This window comes from Gymnogyps californianus, chromosome 7 (assembly GCF_018139145.2).
Source record: "Gymnogyps californianus isolate 813 chromosome 7, ASM1813914v2, whole genome shotgun sequence".
Classification (NCBI taxonomy): domain Eukaryota; kingdom Metazoa; phylum Chordata; class Aves; order Accipitriformes; family Cathartidae; genus Gymnogyps; species Gymnogyps californianus.
Genome location: NC_059477.1, coordinates 53,520 through 69,644, shown reverse-complemented (window position 1 = coordinate 69,644; position 16,125 = coordinate 53,520). Strand labels below are relative to the sequence as shown.

General features: G+C 50.2%; 3 protein-coding genes across 3 annotated transcripts in view; 2 read left to right on the top strand and 1 right to left on the bottom strand.

Moving 5' to 3' along the window:
• The window catches only part of DIP2A (disco interacting protein 2 homolog A), a 132,722-nt gene extending 130,575 nt beyond the window's left edge, over positions 1-2,147 (top strand). The window contains exon 38 of the mRNA XM_050899682.1: positions 216-2,147. Coding sequence (XP_050755639.1) covers positions 216-468 — 253 coding nt within the window. The 3' untranslated portion in view covers positions 469-2,147. The remainder of the gene's footprint in view (positions 1-215) is intronic.
• Positions 2,148-2,970: 823 nt separating this feature from the next.
• Positions 2,971-7,185, top strand: LOC127018349 (zinc finger protein 239-like). Its single transcript, XM_050899935.1, has 4 exons — positions 2,971-4,115; positions 6,295-6,452; positions 6,565-6,734; positions 6,845-7,185. Exon 1 carries the CDS (start codon positions 2,971-2,973, stop codon positions 4,009-4,011), a length of 1,041 nt encoding a protein of 346 aa, XP_050755892.1. The 3' UTR covers positions 4,012-4,115; positions 6,295-6,452; positions 6,565-6,734; positions 6,845-7,185.
• A 2,675-nt stretch (positions 7,186-9,860) lies between these two features.
• Positions 9,861-11,458, bottom strand: S100B (S100 calcium binding protein B). The gene is made up of 2 exons (XM_050900262.1): positions 11,321-11,458; positions 9,861-10,804 (listed from the first exon to the last, which is right to left on the bottom strand). Exons 1-2 carry the CDS (start codon positions 11,456-11,458, stop codon positions 10,664-10,666), a joined length of 279 nt encoding a protein of 92 aa, XP_050756219.1. The 3' UTR covers positions 9,861-10,663.
• Positions 11,459-16,125: the final 4,667 nt, after the last annotated feature.

The window sequence follows — 16,125 nt, the reverse complement described above, 5'->3', positions numbered from 1 at the left end:
AAAAAGCAAGTGGCAGAGAATAGCCCAAGAAGTTACAGCTTTAATACCTCTCCATTTACGAATATTTTCACATTACTATTGTATCACTTGTTCTCATTTCTTATATTGTTCAAGTCCTTACAAAATTTATTTCCAGTGAGTCTCTCTTTGATAACTAGCTTCCTTTTGATTACGTATTTTCTTTCTCACCATTAATATTTGTCTCGTGCCGACAGTGCTGTGTTTACATGGACCAACTTGCTGGTGGTGGTTGTGGAGTTGGAAGGCTCAGAACAAGAAGCGTTGGACCTGGTCGCGCTGGTAACAAATGTGGTCCTGGAAGAGCATTATCTCATAGTAGGTGTTGTAGTCATTGTGGACCCCGGTGTTATTCCTATCAATTCCCGTGGTGAGAAACAACGAATGCACTTGAGAGACGGATTTTTAGCTGACCAGTTGGATCCTATTTATGTTGCCTACAACATGTGAAAACAGAAAATCACATCAAGGCTAAAGCACCAAAATCAAGGGACTTTCCAAATAATGACGACATCGGAATCCATTTTCTGTGTTTTTAAAAGCTGTTGAAGACCTTAGGAAAATGGAGATACTAATCTTCACAGACCTTCATCTCTCAGATTGCATTTGCTTTCATAAATCCATTGTAACAGTTACAGCTGTCTTAGGATGGAGAGTTTACTGGAATTCCTGAAGGAAGCTTATTAGAACTATCATGGACCAATGTTTTTTTTACAATAATTATGAATGTCAGTACTTGATGCACTGCATAAAAGGACATAAAGCGGGGTGGGGAAAGAACACCAGCTGTGAGGAGGACTCTTGGAAATTATACTGAAAGTCGTGAGTAACCATTCAGAGTTCACCCTCCATGTGATTGTTTGCAATATATTGGCAGTGTCTGGGTTGGGACGTAACTTTCAAGATTGCACACATCTCTACCATATTCTCTACTGTACTGAAAGGAATTTTGCACATATTTGAGATTTAAAAATGCAGCCTTTTTATTTTAAATCACTGACTCATCCCTATTCAGAAGAAACAAATTCATTCCAATCCCGGATTCAGTATAACAACAGTTACGCTGCTGTTCAGCTTTTTTGTACCAAGCAAAAACAAATACTGCAACTATAACAAGGTTACTTATCGTGCCATGCTGGACTCTGTAATGCTATAAACTTTATAATAAAATATAAATTAATATCCAGTTTTAACTACTTGATGCAGGAGCTTTCACTGCTCTTGCTGTCGTAACTTCATGTTAAAGTTGTTTGTTTTCATAGCGTTAGCTGTTAATTACTGCCCTGCGTAACGCCAAGTATTTGAAAATTCATTCCAAAGCCAATAGTCTCTGAATGATTCGTAGAAATGTTTACAAAGCATGGTCTTACAATATGTTTTCCCTGAATATCCTGTGCTAAAACTTATGATAGTGATTTTTTTTTTTTTTCCACCATGGAAAAGATATTCAGTGTTAGTTAGCTTGATCTGCTGTGGTACAAACTTTCCTTTTTTTTAGAGTTGTATTTAGACAGACTTTTTTGTTCAAGCTGAAATACCCAGTTGGTTGAGTCACACTTGACTAATTAGGGTTTTGAAGTTTCTGCCTGATCTAATACTGCAGTGAACCTAATTCAGAAAGAATGTGAAGTTATTCAAATACTTCATGTATTTGAAGGTAAGCACGAGACTAGCAAATAATTATTTTTATAGAGTTGTTAAAGACTTTGAGCTACATAAAATTTTTTAATAATGCATGAGTTTGGCAGAAGAGCCAGGTTTTTCTGCAAGGCAATTCTGTCTTGATCAGTGCCTAAGAAAGATGGATGTCGGTCTCCTGATATGAGGATATCAAATTGACTCTTAGTCAAATAAACCATAAAATGTTCAACAAAAAGCTTTCATATATAGTAGTTCTTTGCCCTCATGGTGTTTGAGTGTGGTGTATTATACAACTGCATACTCTACTATGACTGTAATTAATGTACAGAACTTGTGTAACTTATTGTTTAAGTACAGCAACCTCTAGCAGTGGACTGTGGGACACTCCTCGTAACAAAACAGCTGGCAAAAGGAAAGAACTACCTAACCCCAATTTTAATGTTGTAGTTTTTTAGCAAATAAAGCATTGTAAGATTTTTGTATTGAGATATTGATGACAGTGAGACAAGTTGCCTTGTAAAGTAAATCTAAAACAAAAAGCACATTAAACATTTCAAAACAGCTCTTGAAAATCTGACTTGCTGCATGTTGAGACGCTGTTAGATCAAAAACTTAGCTTATCTACAGTACACGGTTTTCACCTGTGTTTTGGACAGTTTAATGCCTAAAGAGCTTTTTCTGCAAAATTTCATTCCAATTGCTTTACAATTAAAGCAACTGCACATCCTCAAAGCCTTAGCTGTTCCTGAATTTCCTATGTTTTCAGTACCCAAACTGTGACATGCTCTCTGGGGTCTGGCTTTACCTCCCTGCCCCGACCTGTGTGTGGGTCCTCCTCGCCCACAACTGGCACCTGCTACACACCGAGCTTCCTCAACTTGGGGGTGAGGAGTACAGCTGCGGGGGTTTAACATCCCTCCCCTCAGCACGGTGCTGCTCATCTCACACAGCAAAGCCAAGGGTGAGTCTTGACATAAAGCCCTGCTGGGTCAGCGCAGGGGGAGGCAGGAGGGAGGGCAGCCTGCTCTGCCGCCAGTCCACGGGGCTCCCTCGCATCAGCGGCGCTCCCCACAGCCGCTGTAAGCCTTCCCTTGAGGGAGAGGAGCTGGGCGGCTGTTGGGCTGTAACCCGTGCGGGGCTGCACAGGCCTCCCCCGCCGAGCGAGAAGATGGCGGCTGCCGGCCCACCCCGGCGACCTCCACCTCGCTTCTTGGCGTCACCACCGCGCGCCGGCGGCGCATGCGCGCGGGGCACGGCCCGTGCCGCCGCTTCCGGCGCGGCGCGGCGCGGCGCGGCGCGGGGGCCGCCGCCATGGTGCCGGCGGGGCCGCCGGGCGGGCCGAGCCGCCGGGCGGGGGGCGGGCGGGGCTTGGCGCTCGCCGCCGAGGCGGAGCGGCCCCACGGGTGCGAGCAGTGCGGGAAGGCCTTCGCGCAGGCCGGCGCCCTGGCCAAGCACCGCCGGGTCCACACCGGGGAGAAACCCTACCGCTGCCCCGTCTGCGCCAAGGCCTTCGCCCTCTCCTCGGGGCTGGTCCTCCACAAGCGCACCCACACCGGGGAGCGGCCCCACGCCTGCCCGCTCTGCGGCAAGGCCTTCATCTCCTCCTCGCACCTCGCCCTCCACCTCCGCTCCCACACGGGCGAGCGCAAGTACCAGTGCCCCGTCTGCGGGAAGCTCTTCCTCCAGTCCTCCCACCTGGTGCGCCACAAGGCCATCCACACTGGCGAGAGGCCCTTCAAGTGCGAGGACTGCGGCAAGCTCTTCGGGCGCGCCTCGCACCTCGCGACCCACCGCCGCGTCCACACGGGCGAGAGGCCTTTCAAGTGCCTGCAGTGCGAGAAGGCCTTCACGCAGAAGGCCGGGCTGGTCCTCCACGTCCGCCTGCACACCGGGGAACGGCCCTACAAGTGCGACAAGTGCGGGAAGAACTTCCGCTCCTCCGCCCACCTCGTGTCGCACCAGCTTCTCGAGTCGGGCGAGAGGAACTTCAAGTGCTCCACCTGCGGGAAGGCCTTCAAGCAGGCGTCGTCCCTCAAGCAGCACCTGAAGACCCACGAGGTGCGCGAGCCTCACCACTGCTCAGTCTGCAGCCGAGCCTTTTCCAGGTCCTCTTACCTCCAGCTTCACATGAGAACACACAGTGGAGAGCGGCCGTACCACTGTTTGGTTTGCAACCGGACATATGCCAAAATTTCTACCTTTGAAAAACATTGTAAAAAGCACCAGCAGGAGGAGGAGAGGCCTGATGCTAGACCCAGGCCAATGACCACCAGGGCAAAAGCACTAGCTGAAAAGAAAAAGCAGGAGCAGAAACAGCAGCACCGAGATGACAGCCTCGAGCGACCTCACTAGGCTGACCCCAAGCAGCGGCAGCAGCGGCAGCAGGAGGCGGAAAGGCTGTAAAAGTCACTAAAACAAGAACTGTTGCTGGCCCTCCGCAACGTGGCTCACAGGAGGTAGAGTGTCTGGTTTAATTTTTATCAAAAGAAAATGACACGCTGCACCAGCGTTACTCCAGAGCATGTTTCCAAATGGAATTCTTTCTCTGATGCAAGGTTCGCTGCAAACACTTCTCTGGGGTGCAGCAGATACGTAAAAGTCTGCTGAGGCTCCCCGCAGTTGGTGTGGCATGCAGAACGCTCCGTGGTTACAGGGGGATTCCAGCCCGTTACCGGGCCCCGGTGGTCTTGTTTCATGTCAGCAGCATTTTCTAACACAGACTTCCATGGGTTCCTGACTAAAGCATCTGCTTTTACCCAGATTGAAAGAGGGATGCTTCTTTGTATGTGGAAATAAATTAAGTTGTAGTGTTTTAAATGAAGGCAAAGTTTTTGTTTGAAGAGGCAAGGGAGGTAACGCATCTACAGAAAACAAGATTTGTACCAACGGTGGGTTTAGGAAACAAGCAGGAATTTATCCTGCAAAATGCGATTTGTTTTTAAAAGCACTGTACGTAGCGAGAAGATAGCATCTTTGAGGCTTTTCTGGTTTTCTCACTGTTAATTACAACAAGGCATTGTACTTAGCATCCAGATAATGCTGTGTATGAAGTGCATTTAAAGCACGGCAGGTTTTATTGCCAAAGCAACTTCACTCATCTTTCTCAAAACTAATGAAGACAGGTGTCAAAAATCTGTAATTCATCTTAAATTGAATGAGTTTGACATTTGAAATCCCAGCTTGTAGTAATGGTACAAGAATTAATTTTTTAAATTTTATTTTTTTTTTTTAACCTGATCTTTTGGGAATGTTAAATGTAGTAACAAGGGAATTCTAAGCCCCATCTCCTTCTGAATTATCAAATTGCTGTGGCTGGTTCGCTGGCCAGTCACCACGCTGAGGGAATGAGGCAAGATGCCACGAAAAGGTTGCTGTCGAAGTGGAATGTTTCAGATCGATTCTGGGGTGTGAGATCGGACTCCAGTGAGTACTAAACAACTTTGTAAACATAAATAAAACTGCCTTTATTGCAGCAGTGTCCTTTGTGAGCCAGCACTTTGTACTGACTTTTTATAAGCTTTATGGCATTCTAGCAACAGTACTATGAGGCTACTTTACGCCTTTATTTATTGCTTATTGTTACCCAGGAATTTATTATAGCAGAAAAAAGGAAGCAGTGAGTTCATTTTAAGTGCACATTCGTAAGTTTCTGTACCCAGTCCCTGATTTTTTTAATGCTATTTCCCTGCCATTGTGTGAAAACACGTATTATGCACTTTAAGGATCTTTTTGGATAGGCTTCTGGTCTTCGTTTCTATAGCATATTCACAGCTCTGGTTTAAGGCCAAAAAAGGAATTTTCCGAAAGCTTGCACATTTAAAGTATTGCAGTGTATCAGGCCAGAAATCATGTTAGTAGATGATAGAGCTGAATTGCATCTAAGAACTAATTTACAGCTAACAAAACTGCATTAAATAATTCTCTAACTTTTTGCACTTCAGGATTTACTTGATGCTGGGTATACTAAGATATATCTCTTATTGTTGAACCGATGTTTATATTCAGCTGGTTAATATACTTCAAATATTTACGTGGTCAGATATTTCAAATGAGATGTTTCTAAGCCAGAGTTTCTTGTCATGTCGAATTCTAACGTAAATTTTTGCTACAGTCTTTAGAGTTTGTTTTGTGACCGATCGTGTTGTTTAGGAGGAACTAGACACACTGGGTTTTATTTCCAGTTCGGTTATGCCAGTGCCATATAAGCAGAGTTCTATCTTTTTTTGTATTTCAATACCTGTTATTAAAGTAATATACACCACTATCTTTTGCTCCAGTCACTTTTTTTTTTTTTTTTTTTTAAATCCTGTTCTCACCTAAACATAAAAGTTTGCTTAAGGAAGTGAAAAGCATTTGCTAATTTTCTAGCATTCCTTAAAACTTAGCTTGCAAAGGTAACTGCAAAATAACGATTTGTCTTTATTTCTGGCATTTTTCTCTGCCAAACGCGGACGACAGTGCCATGGTGGTTGTGTCTGTACTTGTAACGTGGCATGCCTACATGCAGAACCAAAATTTCAGTGGCATGAAAATATAAAAGTGGCCTTTTAAACATCAGTTTTATGTTGCTTCTTAATAGTTTTGGAGGTGTTTTATTTTGTTTTGTTTAAAAAACTTCCCATTTTGCTCTTCTAGTTTCCTGCTCTGTCAGCTGCCTTCCCCCTGCAATTGGAAGTCCACACTGTTCGGGATGCAGGATGAACTCAGACTTTGTACAGTAAAATCCAGTGTCGAGAATATTTCAGAATGGAAAAACTGAAAATGTGCTCTAATGCCCTGACTGTTGCAGTACAGTAAGTAAGGCCAGGCAAATCCTTTAGATATAATATCTGGTAGGGGGAACAAATTCAATCCGTGGATCACTCACAGAAATGCTGCCACTTTCTTTTGAAATGTATTTTTCAGCTTAATGTACAGAGGGAGCAGGAATGTGCTTCCGTGTCACTAGACTGCCAGGATGGAGGAGCACCTCTCAGTGCCGTCACAGCTTGCAGCACAGAGTTCTGAACGCGCGGGAGACGCGGCCCAGCGGTGCAGTGCTTTGTTTACGCAATTGCTTTACTCCATCCAACAAGGTCAGGAATGTTCCTTCTCTGGGGTCTGTAAAAGTCCGCATTTGATTTGTGGATGATTTGTGGAAAAAGCGTATTTTGTTTTTAAGATAAATAATTTTTCTCCCTGTCAGCACATGAACTCTGCTATTGAATGATTCAGCCTGAATGTGCGTCCCATCAACAGTTAACAAGATGAAGAAATTTTTTGTAGATGTGCTAATTGCAATAATCAGCACTCCCAGTAAGATTAGCTCTTACGTGGAAGAACTTTTTTGTGGGCGTCTGTAAGTGCTCTTCCAGTGCTGGTAGTTTTGTGTCTGATCCAGAGAGAGGGTTCCCTTTCACAGATGCGCTTCGCCTATAATTGTCTGGGGAGAGAGTAGAAGTGCAGATTCTAATCTCCAGAGCAAAAAGTAATGGCAGCATTTTAAATTATGAAAATGTAATTCAGCAGAGCTACAATACAGCATGTATGTACTAAATCTGCCCCTGTCTGTCACTTTTCTAATTTGCGAAGTTAATTTGAGTCTGTTAAATGTCTCAGGCTCCTCCTGTTGGTGTACTTTCTTCTCTTTGTTTCACTTTTAGTACTGTTGATAAATAGGTCTTGTCTTGACAGGGCATTTAATATAAGAAACCATCCGTTGGTGCCCTTCCTAGTGGGAAATGCACTTACATCTTCTATAGGGAGTCAAAAGCATAACTGACAAGTGTGTCCAAAAGTCAGGTAGGCGTTGCTAGTTTCATCCTCAGGGAGCCTCCCAGGGCCCTGAGGGTCCCACGGCCCAGACCCCAGAGCTCCATGTTACCAAGCCAGCCTTTCTGCAGGTTGTCACACGCCAGTCTGCACTAATGACAAAAATGTGGATTTTCTGAGCTCTCCTGGGATCGATGCAACGTCAGATCAATCTAACCAGTGCCAGTGAGGTACTGTAAGAGCACACGCACCTCAGGTATCCAGCAGGCTCATTCTGTTGGCTGCGATGGGGGCATAACTAAAAATTATTTAATAATGTCATTAGCCTATCACCTTCCCTTCCTGAAGAGTGAACTATCCCTGCCAGAGCCTGAAAACCGGTGGTGTCAGGACTGGCACTTTTAAGTATCTAGCCTGTCGTTGCTGGGAGGTTAGCGAGTTGCTTAAGCCTTTTCAGCCTCCTTCAGAGCCGGCTGTGATGTCTGCCTTGCAAAGCTGTGACACCTGCTCCTTGGTCAGCCTCAAGGCTTGAGAGAGATTTTCTTTTTTCCCCAGAAAACCTCGCTGCGCTTCTGAGCCCCTCACAGCACTACTCAACCCCCTTGTTGGCGTGGCAGCATCCTTTTTCTAGGCTGGACGCAGGGGCTTGCACAGTCCGTGGGGAGCCAGGGTGTTAGCAGAGATGCTGCGGGTGGCTGGCTGTGGCTGTGCCTGTGCGTGCGAGGGGGCAGCGTGCAGGAGGGATCGGCAGCGGTGAGGTGTCGGCAGAGGCACCGCGTGCTATGTGCTTGGGCCGGTGTTGCCCAAACTGCTTTGCCTGCCTCCCCCACCGCGCCAGCGTGCGGCTGTCCCCACAGTCCGCGCTCTCAGCTGAGGCACCACCTGTGTCGGAGAGCAGCAGGACGCAACGGGAGCAGAGCGGAGTGCAGACTGGGTGGCACTGAGTGAGGCCTGTGACCATGCAGTCTCTGTTTCAGGAATTTCACTTCAGGAAAGCTCTGCTTTCCTTGCTGACTGGGGAGGAGTGTCCGGGGCTCAGCAGCCTGAGCACTGCGTACTGCACCGCTGACAGTCAGGGTGCCTCACCTCAAAGGAAGACACGCTCTCTTCCTCCCTGACAAGATGCACCAGCTCTGCTGCGCCTTCTCCTGTGACAGGTAAAGCCTCTGTGAATTCCCAGCAGTGGTGTTGCTAAGTCAGGATCAGCCTTACTGCCAGAAACACGCACAGTCATACTGTGTCACTCGCTGCTCCTGCTCTCATTGCTCGCCAAGGGACAGGACAGCCTGCTCCGTCTCTCACCAGCTCTGCCAGCATTCGTTCAAGCCGCGTGTTACACCTACAGCTCTTCGCTGCTGTGATGCTGTGCAGAGCTACTGAAAAGGCTCGGGCTTGGAGAAGGATTCCTCATCCATGTGAGCACTGCTGCTGTGTGAGGCAGAAGGCAGGTGGGACTTGGGGACCTGCCAGGCAACCTCACCAGCAGACCCTTGTGCTGAAGCATCTGCTGAACTCGGGTTCAGGCTTGAGAGAGAGTTATGAGAGTCCCGACTACCCTGCCTAACCTTGGGGACACTGGGACAGACAGTGTCCCAATTCGTTGTCCTCACAGGCTGCCTCAGGTCCGTACAAGTATTGGAAACAGCTGAACCGAGAACTGATGAGGATGTTAAAAACGTGGTGGAAGTAACTTGGATGCTGAACAAGTTCTCAACAAATGAGCACTACCCTGGGATGGCAAAACGGCTTTTTTAATTCTAGATAGAGTACAAGATGTTGTCTTTCTTGTATGCATGTCTCTGCATGACTGTCCCCTTTCACAGCTTGCGGGAGGCAGATGAGACTAGCAAGATGGTCCCTGTCCAAAGGCATGTCATTTTGCACGTGAAATCATTATGAAATGTGGAATGAGGTAAAAACAACAACATCATCTGCGGGCATCTTTGTCGTGAATTTGTCACTATGGATGTTGCTAGCCAAGAATGCCTAACACACAGGTATTGCTGAGCTGGATGGCAAGCGCAGACTGAAAAAGACAAGAGCATAGGCTTCGGGGAAATTGTCCTAGGTTTACTTTTGGCTTTGCAAAGGCTCACCAGTGCAAGCCCCTGGATGACCCTGGCAGCAGCAGACACGTCCTGAACAGCAGCAGTCCCACGGAGGTGCATTGCGCTCCTTTGGCCTCACAGGTACATCTGCCAGTTTGGACAGCCAGGCGGAGCATGTTGGTGGCGACAGCCTTGAGCTGTTTGGCCAGCCACAGTGATGCCAGGGAGGAGATGAAGGGTCCATGCCCAACGAGAAACCCAGGGGCATGAGCCGTAGCAGTGCTTCAGGCTGCATCCTCCAGCCTTCCCCTCTGACAGTGCAGGGCAGCTGGGGAGGTGCACGCAGCCTGGGACAAAAGGACACGTTTTTCACCAGAGACCAATTGCGGCCCAGAGACCGAAACAACATTTTATTCTCACCATTTCCACACACTCTGGAGGCTGCGCCTGGTCTGCGTTAAAGCACTGTGGTCACACTGGGCAGATCTCCGCTTCCCTTCTGACTGAGCCTGGAGACCTTGCCAAGGCACATCCCAGGCCCAGAAGCTGTCCCCAGCCCAGGAGCCTCGTACACTTTCACTTCCAGTTCTGCAGGCTGCTAAAAGCAGGAGGATTCATCGACAAGAGAAAAGCCTGGGCTGTTAGATGGTTATGCTTTGCCTTTCAAGCCAAGGGTGTCTCAATTTGCCAAGAAATGCGTGGGCTCTGCTGAGCCCCTGTGACAGGACAGGGGCTGTGCTGCCTGGGTTAGTACCATGCACAGGACGGTCAGAGCCCACAGGAATCAACGGGAGCCTTTCCGTTCAGGCCAGTGGGCTCAGAACCAGGCTTCTGTAACCAGCCCCTCTGCATCACCTCCTACTTCAGCCCTTGAATTTCCCTTTTCCGTTTGCAAGCAAGCTTGGATCGCAGCGTCCACCTGCCTCCAGCCCCATGCACGTCCCTTGCATACAGCAGCAGGGAAGGAGCTTGAGACAAGGCGTTCGTACACCGCATCCAGCCAGGTGGGCACTGGCTGATAGGCTTTCCTGAGCTGTGCGGGTGGTTCTTGTTCACAAAGCCGCAGAACTTAATAAGCTGCTTAAGTCTAGCACAAGCTTAACTCCAAGGAGCCCCTAATCGCACCCAGTCTTTTTCCCGGAGGAGCAATGCAGCTCTGCATCTCTCCGCCATGAGCAGGAGGTGCTCGCCTGCTTCCCACCAGCTCACTCATGCTCAAAGAACTCATGGCAAGCAGCAGTGACCATCGCAATGAAGGCTACAAACTCCTGGAAGTCGCACTCTGCATCCCCATCGCTGTCCAGCGCCTCCATGACTTTGTCCACAGTCTCCTGGTCTTTGATCTCCTGAAGGGACAGAAACAGGCAGCCAAAGCTGGAGAGGATCAGAGCGAGGCCCAGACAGTAACATGTCCCCGCTTCTCGGGTGCTCTCATGGCTGAATCTCTGTTCAGACACATCCCAAACAGGTTGTGGCTGTTTCCCATCTGTGTTGGGGCACCGCCCTGCGCCTGCACCAGCATCTGCACAACAGTGGCCCTCCTGAAGCGGGAATCGCAGCCACAGCTGTGCGCTGGGAAGGGACATCTTGAGCCCCTTGGGGCAAGGCTGCCCCCCCTTCCCAGGGAAGGAAATTTCCCTAATATCCAACCCGAACCCCAACCCCCAATGCAGGCTGGTGCCCTTGTCCTGCCACCCGCTGCTCCTGCGGAGCTGGAGCAAAGTGTTGAACGCACTGCTGCATGAATAAACCCCTTCCCCTGCGCTTGCTTCCCATGGGAGATGGAGTTAGTGGAGCCTGGCAGCTGCTCGACATGGCTCCCTGAGCCCAGCCAGGCGTGCTGCACGGAGGGCAATACTTACACCAAGGAAATGGGTCAACTCATTGTTAATGAGCTCCTTCAGTTCTGATTTCTTCAGCTTGTGCTTGTCTCCCTCCTTCCCTGAGTACTGGTGGAAGGCATCAATGATGGCGATCATGGCCTTCTCCAGCTCAGACATGGTCACAGCGTGGCCCTGAGATCAGAGGGAGCGATGGGTGCGTTAGCCTGGGCAAGCTCCAGCGATGCCTTTTGCTTTGCAAGCACGGCCGCCCCAGGGCTCCCCCACGCATCAGCAACACCGGACCCTGCACTCAAAACATGCTGCTGAGAAGCACCGCTAGCAGCTCTCGCTTCAGGGAGGAAGATCCCGAGAGACTTTGGCTCTGCCTCCGGGAGCTCTCGAGGAGCGGAGAGCAACAACACGAGGAATGCCCAGTACAGAACTGGCGCATGCTGGGAGCTGACACATCCCCTGGGACTGACGTGAGTTTGGCACCTTGGGTCTCTGTGTGGGCAGAGCATAGGAAAGAAAACGAGGAGAGGCTGCAAAGCCCTGGCAGCTTAACCCATTGCTGTTCTTGCTTGGGAGAGGGGCAGGCAGCGGTTTCATTTCTGCACATGGAGCTTCAGAAAGGTTTTGCTGTCCCCTGTGTCACAGGCACTTTCGCCTCTGCCTTTCTTGCCTGCAGGCCTGTCTCCAACTGAGCAGTCAGGGGAACTCGGGCAGGAATCAGTTTTGATGAGTGCCAGAGGGACAAAATAAGCACATCTCTAACCTCCCTCCTCCTGCTTGATCTGGAGACCCTCTCTGGAATGTTAATAATTGGGATTGCAGCGTTTCCTGCAGATTTCACAAACAGACAAACCAAAGAGACTCTGATTGAAAAGGGAGAGATGCAAAACCACCTAAATGTCTCCTGCCCTGTGGCCTGGCTCCTGTTTCACCACCACAAGGCCCGATGCTGAAGGCACTGAATCTCATCCCACAGCCTGACTCTCAAGCTGACGCCCTCCCCCGTGCAGCAGTCGGCATCCAAACTGCAAGACTGTTTCCAATCAGGTAGGAAATATTCCTGAAGCACTTCACGCGTGCATCCTAACAGCCCTTTGCGTGCTCGTGCCCTGCCTGCGCCAGGCTGAGCTAGCTGCCAGCGGCACCGCCTGCTTCCCGACCGCAAGGCTGAGGAGTGTTTCAGCTCCCCGCTGGCCTCCGCTGTAGCGGCAGAGCTCGGAGCTGCGATGGTGCCCCCCGCGCCACCCCTCCCGCGGCAGCAGCCCACCGGCTCCGGCAGCCAAGTGCCAGCCCCGGCATCCCCCGGCCCCTCTCACCTCCCTGCTGGCGGCGGGGCTGTGGCACAGCAATGCAATGCAGCCGGGCGCCCCGGGGAACTCGCTGGCTTCTTATGCCCCGGGGGCGGAGAGCCCCGGGCCCTGCCGCAGCGCCCGCGGCGCCAATGGCAGCTGGAGGCGGGGGCGTTCGGAGCCGGGCACCCGGCCCGCACTGCGCAGCGATGCACACAGGGATGCATTGACTCGCTGCCAGCCCACGGCCGTGGACGTGGGAGCCGTTGCGGAGAAAGCCACCGTTGTGAGAAAAAAAATAACTGGGCAGTCAGCAGGAGAGCCAGCCTGGCGGCATCGCTTGTGCTGCTGCTCTCATCCACAGTAAAGGCAATGAATTGTGAGCCGTGGCTGGACAGGCACGGACAGAGCTGGGTTGGGGGCCCCAACACCTGCCCCAAGGCGCCCCACAGCCAGGGCCAGGCACATGGGAACGATGGAGCCCCCCTGTCCCTGTGGGCCCTGATCCAGGGCAGAGGTTTTTCTTTTGAGTGTGATGGGAACATCCGTCACGTCAGCTTGTGCCTGTGGCCTCTTGTCCCTTCACTGTGCACCTCTGAAACGGGTCTGGCTGCATCTTCTCTGCCATCCCGTCAGTCTAGGGGACAGTGGGACCCTTTGCGGGGGAATTGCGATTGTATCGGGCTGCAAGTGGTTGAAGGACAAGAGCTGGCAGCAGCAGCAGCTCCTCCCTGATGCCTGCTCGGGGAACAGTGCCAGGTTCTAGGGCATGCCTTGCCGGGCCCTCACAAAAAGCCGCGTCAAGTGGCTTTGGCTTATAAAGGTGCTCTCCCAAGGCTGTCACCCGGCCAGTGGCTGCGACACCACCCTTTGGTCTGGGGGGACGGCGAGAACCTCCTGCCTGCGTGTACCTGTTGTCCATGTCACGGCCACGCGGGTGGCGTTGCTCAGAAGTCCTCTGCCAGCCCCAGCAGCCACCACGGGCAGTAAATGCCCTTTTATTTAAACCCAAGAGTTGCAAGTTTCCCTTTCCACCAGAGACTCCCTTGCAGGCTGGTGCACAGACGCGACAGAGGTGATGCTTTGTTGGGGGCCGGCGGGCAGCCCGGCAGGGAAGGGGGATCTGGAGGGGAGCAGGTGACAAGCAGCAAGCAGCATCTTTCACCCAGACTGCTCCTGGTGGCACAGTACAAGCGGGTGGTTGATAAACACAGAGAACATGCTGAAGAAAGCAGGTTTTCACTGTGTTTTATTGCCTAGCCACGCTGTTTCCCAAGAATGAGATGGGATGAGCCAAAGTTGAAGCTGTCTGGTGTTACTGATGTGGCATTTTTCCATTTACGCCTTTTTCACTGCAGCACAGGATCAATAATTGCTTTATGTCTTAGGCCTTTATTGAATTTCAGACTCAGTGCAACTTGGAACAGATCACCACTGTTACCAAGAAGACAGTTTAGCAATACCCATGATGGAGAGCCCAGATGGGTCATTTTATTACCACGGTCAACTCCTGTGGAGAAATGTGAGGAGTATAAGAGCCTTATATGTGTGCTTGTGGGGTAGGATGAAGGTCTGGACGTCTTCAAAAATGTCCCTTTGAAGATGCAAGACCGGGTTGCTAGACAAACACAGTCCCTGGCAGCCCTCTGTTACCCAAAGCTACCATGGATGCGATCACTGAGACAACACCTACCATGTTACTTAACAGTTTTTCATATACCAGTGTGAAAGAAACCCGTCCACATTGATCATTTCCTTACATCAGCTCTTGAAAGCTTTTGTAACAGCTTCAAACACAGGTTTGGGAAAAATTAATTTCCGCAGTGTTAAGCTTGAGTATGTTGGCTCTAAATGTAGACCTGACCACTGAAATTCTCGCATTTATAGCATTGCAAACTGCAGCAGTTATCTGTGCTCTCGTTGGACTGGCAGGGATAGGGGGCATGCTTTTAGGCTTTCTAGCGTAGAGACAGTTTGTCAACAATCTTGCAATATTCGATTTTTTCCAAGGATATTTGTATTCACTTGAGAGCTGGCTATAAATGGGGCTCTCTGTCAGCAGGAAAGAAACAGTATTTTTCTCCATCAATAGCAATTTGATCTGGTAGATATCTTTGCTCAGTCATTAGCCAAGAAATGCATCAAAGCACACCATTTCTAGTCAGAGACAAGGTCCTAGCTTGGCCTCGTTAAACCATTTTCTGATGCCATTCTTGAAAGTGACCTTTTCTTAAAATGGAACAGAAAAATTAGCATTTGGCAAATCAAAACGTGAACAGTCTTGAAATTCTCTTTCCTGCTTATTCTTACTGTCCATTTCACCCCAAATCATTCTGTCTTCTATATTTTACAGGGAATGATCTGCAATGATCTGCTGCACTGGCTGATAGGGTGGGAAGGAACAGCAGGATCAGGTGTGAACACCAGAAACCTTGGCCCTTTCCTGCCTCTGCTAATGAGCAGGTCCGGGCAACTTCCCTGATCCTTGTCCAGGCTCATATCCTAGCAAACACTGCTCTCCTGGCCTGGGTCATCCCTGACCCAGCCTGTGAAAGTCCAGGAGGTCTGGGCATGGGTGTGGGGCTGAGAGCTGGCTGCACTTTTAGTGCTGCCCAAAGAGCTGCTTCCATTATTTTAAAATTCATGGACTGATGTGTTTAAAGAAACAGAGGGTTTTACAGAGCCCAAGGCCGAGCAAAACACTTCAGCCCTCTGCCTGTCTCCCTCTCCCCAGTAAAACACAATGTGGGCTCTTCATAGCAGGCTCAGGGAGAAAAGCCAGTGTATTTCTTTGTCTCTCTGGTGTGTGTGGCACCAGGCTCTGCCAGACCACGAGACAAAGGCTGGCGGTCATTGAACTGGGAGAAAAAAGTAATGAAAGCAGAGGAATTTGGGTGGGAGGGGGAAGAAGCTGCTTCTGCCTCCGCAGGGCTGTGCTCGCAGTTCCAGCACACAGAGCAGCATTGCAGAGAGCAGGTTCCCCGGCTCTGTGCCATGGTCATTGTGTCCATTTCTGAACCCACGAACACAGCAGCCAGAGATGAGCTAGGGTCCTCATGGGAAGCCTCGAATGATGCCTAGAAGCAGAAACACCAGGACGCATCTGGGAATTGGGCTGGTGCTTGTTGAAGTTGGAGGGAGATGATGGGCCTGATTTAGTGCCCTGCACGTAGGTCCAGGGGGCCCGAGGGGTTGTGTCTGCCCCAGGAAGGACTCGCTGGGCCCTGCACCATCTCTGCCAGCCCTGTGCAAATGTCACCTCTGCCTCTGCCTGAGGACGAGGAGAGACTGGGCAGGCTCCATGGAATGAGCGGTGGGTCTTTTTTGCCCCCACAAAACAGACTCGCAAGGTTAAGACGGTGCCTCCCTCTTGGGAACCACAGGCAAAGGTAGCGTTACATCCGCCTTCATCTCATAAATCCTGGGCTCTGGCTAACTGCCATTTCCCCCAATCCCTTCGTTCCCCCACTGTCTTCCCAGCACAACCATGCAGTAGGGTTGCAGAGGAGCAGCTCTGGACCTTGCTGCTGGCCCACCACGTGC